This window comes from Vigna radiata, chromosome 9, assembly GCF_000741045.1.
Source record: "Vigna radiata var. radiata cultivar VC1973A chromosome 9, Vradiata_ver6, whole genome shotgun sequence".
NCBI lineage: Eukaryota > Viridiplantae > Streptophyta > Magnoliopsida > Fabales > Fabaceae > Vigna > Vigna radiata.
Window position 1 is genome coordinate 6,378,323 of NC_028359.1, and position 10,250 is coordinate 6,388,572.

The 10,250-nt window shown below is 31.8% G+C and overlaps 1 protein-coding gene across 3 annotated transcripts; it reads left to right on the forward strand.

Annotated features, from left to right (window-relative positions):
• The first annotated feature begins 530 nt into the window (after positions 1 to 530).
• Positions 531 to 6,867, forward strand: LOC106774183. Of its 3 annotated transcripts, none has more exons than XM_014661075.2 (8): positions 531 to 1,824; positions 2,242 to 2,514; positions 2,847 to 2,911; positions 3,042 to 4,704; positions 4,793 to 4,932; positions 5,072 to 5,216; positions 5,599 to 6,177; positions 6,387 to 6,867. In XM_014661075.2, the coding sequence occupies exons 2-8, from the start codon at positions 2,364 to 2,366 to the stop codon at positions 6,392 to 6,394; spliced, it is 2,751 nt and encodes a 916-aa protein (XP_014516561.1). In that variant the 5' UTR covers positions 531 to 1,824; positions 2,242 to 2,363; the 3' UTR covers positions 6,395 to 6,867. The 3 variants fall into 3 exon arrangements, with proteins under 3 accessions (XP_014516561.1, XP_014516559.1, XP_014516558.1); XM_014661073.2 differs by having other exon boundaries at positions 532 to 1,543; positions 1,623 to 1,824; positions 5,599 to 6,866; XM_014661072.2 differs by having other exon boundaries at positions 532 to 1,824; positions 5,599 to 6,866.
• Positions 6,868 to 10,250: the final 3,383 nt, after the last annotated feature.

Genomic DNA, 10,250 nt, shown 5'->3' on the forward strand with positions numbered 1-10,250 from the left:
TTAATTTTTTTTCCGAGAAATAATAATATTTGAGAATCATTTACGTGTATGGATTGATTAAAATTATTTTACAATTTAATAATTATAAATATTAATATAGATCTATAACAAAATAATTTGTAAATAATATTAAAATATTATAAAAAATTGTTGTAGTATATTTTTTTCGAAATACCATTCCAGCTGAAAACTTCAAAACGTTATACAATATGAAACAATTATATCCTGTTGTTAAAGTTTGCAAGATAGTTTTTATAAAACTGAAATGTTTAAGAATCAATCTAATATTTTTAAAAATCATTCTGATAATATTAAGCTGTAAAATTTATGGACTAAGTGATTAATATATTGTATAACCGGACATGATTATCATACAAATCATTACCATTTGAAAAAAAAAAATGGTTATTTTATTTAGAAACTCTGCAAAATATAAATATATATGAACCCATGATATGACATGATTACATGTAACTTATTAAATCTTTTTCCTGTGTGATTTGCATAACACCATTTTTTAAAGCCAAAAAGGTGAAGTCTCTGTTCATAAGTGGAGTACACGTTAATTCTCTTAGTTTCCTCTTTCGTTAGAATCTCTCTCTCTGAATTCCATTTTGCATTTGCAGTTTGGTGTGAGTTGAATGATGGTGTTTCAATTCCAAAATTTGAAAGACTGGAGAAGAAGAATGGCTACAGAGTTACAATAACTTTTTCTTCCTTAACAACAAAAACTCTTGTGTGGACCCCTCTATCTAGCTATCCTCAACTGTCATGTACTATGACTATTCTTTGTGTCGCCCAACAACAATGTAAAGCGTAAGACTCTCAACTTTCACTTTTCTCCCACAATCCTAACCTTCACCACCAATTCTCTCTCCTTTGTTTCTTTTCTTCCTTTCTTTCTTCCACTTTTTTCATGTATTCAATGCCCCCCACATCAGAATTATGCCTCGGCAGATCCTGGGTCGGTGCAAGATTATCATTTTCTTCTCTTTGACAGCAAAAAGGAGATGCCCATTAGCAAAAGTTTTGATTTTTTTGGTGGGAAAATTTGCTGCCTAATGGTGTTATTCCTCTCAGAGAGTGTGGTGTCTGATGAACAATTTTCAGTCTGGTTCTTTTGAGGGAATGAGTTGTTGGTGGGATTGAGATTGACTGAGAGTTGTGAGTTTTGACACTTCTTGTGGTGGAAGTTTCTAGGGAGATTGTGTGAAGGTGTTTTATGTTAGAGGTGGGTAAGGTATGCTCCACAGACTGTTATTTGAGTAGATAAATTGTTGGAGGAGATAAATGAGCCATTTATGGCAGGCATGGATTCAGTTGTGCAGAAGTAATGAGTCTTGTGCGGAATTTGTGATTTTTGGTGTTTAAGGATATGCTATTTTTTTGGTGTGTGCCTGAAGGTTTTGGTGTGGTATGATTAATTATCATCAAACTTCTTCATCACGTTTGATCCTTGACTATGTTTTTTATTGGAGGAAAGAAGAATCAATGTGCTGTGATTCTTTGACTCGTTGTCAATTGTAAAAGCTGCTGAAGCCTTGTAAGTTATCTCAACTGGCCTTTTCTTTGTGGAGAGGAACAATTAACTGGGGTTTTAAGCTTTCTATGTGGAACTTCAGAATTCAGATTGTTAAGGTCTGTGAGACAGAGCATTGATACCTTCTCCTCCAAAGGAAGCTAAAACTTCGTGAACTTCACTCAAATGAGAAACTTGGAGAACTGAAATAGGGATTCCCAAATGCTTCCTCAGTGGACTCATCTGGCTGTATCTTTGTCTTTTGTTCCTTCACCATATTGAGACAACAAGGCTCAGAATATGAGGTACTTGTCTGAACCGATCTCATTGTTCGTGTGATTACTCAATTCTTGCAACTTGACACAGACTAGTAACTGCTCCAGTTGCTTAACCTACCAATTGCTTTGCCCTTACATTTCCTAACTCGTTAGCCATTAAATTTCATTTTTGTATGACTCTTCAATTTTTTCTTTTGTGCCCCAAGGATTGGTTGTTTTGATGATCACTGTGTGGCTAAGTTTAATTTCTCTCAGCATGTAACTAGGTTATCTGCATGAGTTGATTTAACAAAAAGTGTTGGCATGACTAGGTTATATATCTAATGCACCATTTATCACATTGTTAGGGTATTTTTATGTGAACTGTGTGGTTTTGGGGTCATTAGGGAATAATGATAGATATTGTTGGCTTTTAAATGCATCTGTTTACTTTGTTGCTGTCAGGTTGGACAATCTTACCTATGAAATTTTTTGAATGACTGTGGCTACTTGAGGCCAAGACTATCTTATCACCCTTCAAGGGAAAGGAAAAGAGGAATCAAGGAACACCATTCTGCCCAATCATCATGGCAAAGAAGTCCCAAAGACGCCATGTGCGGTTTGAGAAAGATAAATCAGGCTGCATGTGGGGTTTTATTAGTATGTTTGATTTTAGACATGGTCATTCCACTAGGAAGATGATTGCAGACAAGAGACGAAGCAGCAAACATGCTGTTGGTAAGAACTGCGCTTAGCATCTAAGTTGGTACAAAATTTAATATCATGCTCATGTCACGTTCATAAATACGTATATGATATATTCACTAAAGACATTTTATGTGCTAAATAAATAGCAAGATCAGTATGTGCCAAGGAATTGTGCAGGGACTGATATTTGAATGTCAAGCAATTTTCTGTAATGGTGTCAAGTTGAAATATTTCATAATCATCACAAATGTTTTTCCGGTCTAATATCTGTAGTGATTGTGGAATAATTTGATGAACAACATCATGGTTTAACAGAAAAAAATAAAATTAGTTATTGAATTTCATTTGTTTTCCTCTCACAGGGGCCATAAATTCTAAGACTAAGTTCGAGAATAGAAATTTGGATGAAGTTTATCAATCCAGTTCGGTAAGTTTATCCATGCTTAAGCCACTCTTGAATTTGAAAAGTTTACAAAAATTTTGGTCATCAGTAAATTATGGTAATCTGCTAAGAGGATACCTGGGCATACTGACATACTGTTTCATGAATGTTTCAGGACAGTGGAGAGAGTAGAAGACCAACAATTGTGACTGCTGCTAATAAGCCTAGCGTGAAGAAACTCATTGAAGAAGAGATGTTCATTGATCAGAATAAAATGAAGGATACAGATAGTGCTCAAATAGAATCAAAGGAATCCAAATTAAGGCGTGATGTACTCTTGAAGTTAGATTCCAAAAGGAATAAGAAATTTTACAAGAAAAACTGTGATAAGGACATCAATGATTTAAATTTGGATACAACCTTGAAATCTGAAATCACACATGATAAGCACTCAAGGAAACAATCTAAAGATAATCTTGATCTGGATAAGATGATTGCAGAGTTTTGCCATCTAAAAGATGTTTGTTCAATGATGCATGGCAATGATATAGAAGTAGAAGTTGAAGCACAATCAAACCAGAAGCAAGCTATTTCTGAAAATGCAAGAGAAGCAATTTGTGAATTTGTGAATCAGATGGTATTAAATGGAAAAGATCCGGCTGAAGCCAGAAAATTCCTTTGCTCCCATCAACTTATGGAAGCTATTGAGCTTCTAAGTTCAGATAAGGAATTGTTTCTTTCACTTCTACAAAATCCGAATTCACTGTTGTTGAAATGTGTTCAAGAGTTTAGGAATTCTCAGGGAACAAATGAAAAAGAATATGGTCCAGTAGTTGGTTCCAACTTCTCCGAACAAGATCATGGCAACCTGAAACAAAATGGGGATCTAGTTAACCACAAGAAGCATAACTTTTTCAGAAAAAAGATGAAGTCTCATTCAAAAAGTTCAGCAAATGAGAACGGGAACACTAATTTATCAAGTATTGTTATTTTGAAGCCTGGGCAGATGGGCTGGCAAAATTCTGAAACTGGAAAAAACCTTGCCTCTTATCAAGATTCATATGATGTTGTCAAATACAATGGTCCTTCTGTGAGAGGTAGTTCACATTTTTCTCTCACAGAGATAAAAAAGAAATTAAAGCATGCTATGGGAAGGGAGAGACATGGAAACCCTGAAGGGATCTCAAAAAGGCACCCTGCTGCTGAATGTCAGAATAGGAGGCCTAGCAGCAAAGTCATTGGTAAAGACAATGTTGGAATGAGATCTCCTAATAAAGATCACTTTTTCATTGAAAAAATTGGAAGACCTGCCACTGGTGTTATGAAAGGAGACAAGCCTAGTACAACTAAAGATGTTGAATTGACAATGGAACATGAAAATGGTAGTCGTCCAAAACAAAGGGTTTCTAACTTATATATTGAGGCTAAGAAACATTTGCGTGAAATTGTAGGTAATGGAGATGAGAAAATAGACTTGTCAAGTAGGCAGATCTCTAGAACCCTTGGCAAAATACTATCTCTTCCTGAGTACAGCTTTTCTCCCTTTGGCAGTCCTAGAAGGGATTGGGAGCATCATTCAGTAACTGCACAGAAAATATTTTCCACTTCAGATAAGATTTGGGTGGGTAATAAGGATAATCTGTCTCCCAAACAAGAGTCCTCTGTTGGTCATTTGGATCAGGAAATAGACAATTCAGAGGAGCAGTCAATAATTTGTGACGAAATCTCTAATAACAAAGTTCAAGAAAATAAGTCAGACTCAAATGTTGCAAATGACCGCGGCCATGTTGATGAAGCACAAAAACTTTGTCCTGATAGAGATGAGATAGTTACTGGAGGTATCATGTGCAAAATATATTTTATAAAGTTTTGGTGTATGTTCCTTTATATATTTTGCTGCTTATCCTTTTATTAATTTTTGTGCAGGTGATGTAGAATTTGCACAAGAGGTGAATGTTTTGGAATCTTCCTCACAACCAGTTGACCTCAGTGTAGGAAAGGAATACCAAAACTATGGTCTCTCAGAAATTTCTGATTGTGCAAAATGCTCTAAATGTTCAAAGCAGGTAATATTTCTGTTTGCATTTTGGTTTTACATAAATCAATGATTTTGGATAACTTGATTATTATGCCAGATGTGTTGTCAAATAAGGACTGGTTAAGATTTGTATAGCTGTGTATTTCTCTCATTTGTTCTTTCCACAGGATGTAGAAAAAGAACACAAACCAACATCTCCTCTATTATCTCCACCCCACCATTCCACCACCAAAGAAATTACAGATGCATCTGGGCGGCCAAGTCCCATATCTATTCTTGACACACCGTTCTTTGAAGACGAAGTTCAGCCTGGTAAGCATTCTTGCAATAAAGCCATGAAAGGCCTATATTAAATAGTTCAAATCTCTTTCTAAAAGCTACTTATTCAAAAACCTGTTTCCTATGTTTCTACTTCTTGCTGCCTCTAACTGTTTGCAGAACACAAAAACAAAATAAAGAGTTGCATGCTAGTTACTGGGGAGCTCTAAATCTTGCTTATCTTGAAATTGCTTAAGAAACTAATGGTTTTGAACTTACTCTTTTGATTGTATATCATTGCCCTTTGAGAAAATTAAAAAAAGAAGTTAGAATCATATCAAGGGACAAATCAGCAGAACATGTAACAATTTAACATACCATTTTTTCTTTGTCATATTAATTTTAATCTCACGAGTCATTTATTCATAATTTTCAGTTGAAGTATCAGTCCGACCACTGCAATTTGGAGAACAATACTCTTCACCTTTGCATGAAATCAATAAAGAAAAGTATTGTCTTAAAGAAAATGAATGGATATATGATTACATCAAAGCAATTCTGCAAACCTCTGGATTGACTATAGATCAATTGTCAATGGAATGCCTTTCCTCAGACAAGATCCTAGATCCTTCCTTGTTTGATGAGGTAGAGTTACCAAACCAGATTTGCCATGATCAGAAGCTCATTTATGACTGTGCCAATAATGTTCTCATGGAGGTTTGTCAGAATTACTTCAGGTTCTCACCTTGTGTGTCATTCATAAAACCTGGCATAAGGCCTTCTCCAAACATGATGAAAATTATTGTCAAAGTCTGGGAAGGAGTGTGTTGGCATTTCCTTCCCTTGCCCCCACCCCGTACCTTAGACAAAATTATTAAAAAGGACATGGATAAAAATGGAACGTGGATGGACCTTAGACTTGAAGCTGAAACCATTGGTTTTGAAATGGAAGAAGCCATTCTTGCAGAACTGATGGAAGATACAATACTAAGCTGTGTAAGCAAAAGTTCAGAAGGTGATTGTTCTCAGCTTGAATTTGAATATAAGGACAAAGAAAACACCAAAAATGTGTAATAGACAGCTTACTACTTTTTGTTCATTATCACCTCTTAAATTCCTTTATGAAAAGTGGATGGGAAGTAAAGAATACTTGAGTTTGTAGGAATTTTCTAAGCATATTTGGCATCTTAACATTTCTGACTTCTCCTGTGTTTACATGGTAAGGAACATAAATAAGGGACCACAAGTCACAATAAGTAAAGAAGAAGCCAGTTACAAGGACTTCTTGCTGCAGTACAGACAATGCTTGTCTTGTTTACAATGACAAAAGTTAACACTTTTATTTTGTGTGTGCTTCACTTCACTCACTAAGGACAAATGGTATTTAGTTGTAGAGTTTGTAAAGTTTGATATTTTGATCATACTAGCATGGTGTGTTTGGTATCATTGTCATCCTTATATATTAGTTTTTTTCTAATCTATATATATATATATATTGTATGTACAAGTTTGGAAATAATGAAGTGTGACTCAACTTATTGAAGTTTCCAAGGGAAGAAGAAACATGAAGAAAAAAGAGACATGAAACCTTAATTGCTCACAATGACTTTAGTTTATATTTCTCCAAACCATTCAATTTCTCAATCATGTTACAAACTTAGGCAGTTTTTCAATTTGGACAAACAGGGCACTTTGATAAGGAGATGAAATGTGTTTCTTAATGTGGATGTTGTAGCACGAATGGGCAAGAAGACAACATTGGATAACACTAACTGTATATAAAAAATTTATAAGACATTTCCATACATTAAATTTAAATGGATCTCGTTTCAAACTTAAATATTTTGTTTGGATAAGGCAAGTTCAAGTTTAGTGAATTTTAATTTTTTTTATTTAGATAAAGTATTTCAATTACCATCAAATTTTAAAAATTATTTAAATATCAAATAATTGTTAAAAATTAAAAAAAAAATCAACATTAATTATCTAAGTAAGATTATTTTCAAGTTATGAAATGTTAAATGAGTTAAATTTGAGTAAGATATTCTCATGCCACTCATATAAGATTTGATCAAGTTAATATAGGTCAAAGTCAAGTCAAATTTATTAGAGTTTATATAGACTTAAGTGGATCATGACTTAAGTTTAATCGAATCAACTTAAATCTATATCAACCAAAACTACAAAAACCAAAGTATAAATTTGAGAATATAAAGAAATTTAAATTTGAATTTCTTTAATTTTAAGTAATACAATTACTCTGATAAAATTCTATAATTTTATTTTCTTTCAAAATTCTTTATCCAAATGACATATTTATTAAGCATTTCAAATTTTCTAAAAGAATAAATTATGCTTTTAAAATTATTTATCCAAACACATTATAAGGATGTCATCAAGATAAAATGAAAGTTTTTGGTAGATATAACTAAGAACTCTAGTTGTACTTAAAAATGAATGATGATAGTTGAAAAGATAAAAATATTTATACTTGATTGTTGGGATTGAAGTTGTCAATGTATTAGACAATGCATATTGGTTAAAAGCAAATAATGTATTCTACATCATACATCAAGGAGAACTTGCAAATTATTTTGTGGATTCTTCTTTTGTTTGAGTGTTCTTGACAACTTTTAAGTCAGGTTTACTACGAGACAAATTAACAACAATCTTGAGAATCTCATTGTCATTTACTGAAAAAGTCATATGCAATTTATCTCGATTTAGTTTATTCTTCATTGCATTTTGAAGAATTTCTTAAAAAAAACCCTATAGATAAATGTTGTGTCATTCATGTCATTTCATTTTTAAGATGTAATAAAAGAATAGGTACTCTAATTTATTTCACAATAAAAAGAACATGATTGTTCATGTAAATGATCCATTGTCATATTTACCTTTTATTATCTCTAAAAGTCTAATTATTTGTTTCTTTACATCCACATTTGTCTAATTACATCTATATAATCAACTATCTTTTAAAACATTTATTTCTTTTATGACTATAATTCGTATTTTCATGTAGATAAATCTTTGTAAATTTTTATTTAGTTATTCATGATTAAAATATATACAATATTAACAACATATAATAATATAATATCATAATTTTGTGATATTATAAATGCAAATGTATGCAATAAAATATTTTTATAAATTAATTTAATGATATAATGTATTACCTTAATTTGAAGGACGAGCAATACAAAATAAATATGGTAATCTTAGGTCTAATAATAAATTAATTCTGAAATTACTAACTTATAAAAGGATACAAATTCCATTTTTGTCTTTTGATAATATTTGTACATACATGATCATATTTTCAATCATTAAATCATATATTCTATATACTAAATTAAAACTAGCCATATTTGTATATATTTTTCTAAAAATATCATAAATAGGGACAATAAAAAGTTATGATCAATCTTTATTCACCAACTAACTAACAATGTTTTTTTTCACAAATTATACACTATTTATGTTATTTTCTTTGTAAAAAAACATGTTAATAACTATCTCATGGGTATATTTTTTCAAACTTTTAAAGCTAAGCATTGTTATATATTGCACTTTCACCTAGAGGTATTGATATGATCCAAGTGTTTCATTTGTCTAATAACAATAATCCATATATGTTGATGTTTGAAGGGATTAAATGAATCTTGTGTGCATTTTATCTCCAAAAACATTTTATATGATCACATTTTTAAATACGTATGCTCTCATATTTGGAGCTATGAACAGTATATAATAATTATTATAATAAAGAATGCTTGTAAGATAATTTTTACTTATATTATAGTTTTGTATAAATAGTTGTATATGATTAACTATTTCTTAACTATTTCTTAATGAAAGAAGAATGTAAAACAATTCTTGATGAATGTATTCATTTACTTATTGTTCAGGTATAAGGTCGAGTTCCAAATCCACACAATTTCTCCTTCTCGAATCGTCCTTTACTTCACTTTACCAGTTCTTCCCTGTACTTCAGAGTCCGGAGGGTACCTGCTAAAGGTACTCCGATGTTTAAGTTAGTTAAGGTGTCCGATCGGACCTTTAAATTCAGAGATAAATGCGTAATAATTGAACCTACCTACCTATGACCTTTGACCTGTATTTATAGTGTTGGACATGGGCCTCGTATTAAGGTTGCCTTAATTAAGGTCCAATTGCAGCCCAATCACCTTAAACACGTGATTATACAAATCATTCTGAACTTACCTTGACCCTGAAGACCGTTCGCTCGCTACCGCCCGGTCCTCGCTATTCAAGCTCGCCAACCGTCTTACGAGGTAACCGTCCACCTTGCTGGAAGTTTTCAGTGAGTTGATTTCTTAACCGACCGTCCGGCTATATTCTTACCGGACGGTGGTCCCTATTACACTTATTATAAAAAAAAATTGTTTACATCATTGTTTAAATTTTTTCCAAGAGAAGCACTATTTACTATTATAAACAAATCTTGCATCAATGTAACATGCAAGATAATGTGTATATTCTTGAAAATCAAGATAGTTAAATTCCAATTTTATAAAGACGAATAAACATAGTAGGTGAGAAAATGAAATATAAAAATAGATTGGTTATGTATTTTATCAGGAGTTAAGACAACTAAATAGGAAAACACACAAAAATAATTAGAGAATATCTTTTTAAAAATTATTAACTATACATCCATCAATAGTTTCAATTTTATCGAATGTCAAAATTAAATATTTAACCACAAATGTGTCTAATAGTAAGTTGATATGAATATTTGGTGATTTAAATATTTATTTTGCATGACTTTTTTATATTTTTTTAACTTACTAACCAATATATATTGTTTGTACTGTTTTATTTTTTTATACACATTTTATTGAGAATAAATATATATTATAAACAAATTAATCTTGGTTCGGTTCAGTGCCAGTGTGTGCTTGCATATTATTTGGTAGCACAGATATTTGGTTTTGAACTATATAGTTTTTTTATTCTTATTTTTTAATTTAAAAAAAAGTTTCAATCCAATACAATGACAGTGTAGTGTGTCTTAATGCATTACATTTAAGATGATTTTTATATTTATTAATTTTTTTT

Excerpts from the sequence above, each read along its gene's own strand:
- LOC106774183 (XM_014661072.2), top strand. The coding sequence starts at position 2,364 with ATGGCAAAGAAGTCCCAAAGACGCCATGTGCGGTTTGAGAAAGATAAA. Across the intron at positions 4,705-4,792 it reads AGATGAGATAGTTACTGGAG|GTGATGTAGAATTTGCACAA; the intron begins GTATCATGTGCA and ends ATTTTTGTGCAG. Across the intron at positions 4,933-5,071 it reads GCTCTAAATGTTCAAAGCAG|GATGTAGAAAAAGAACACAA; the intron begins GTAATATTTCTG and ends TTCTTTCCACAG.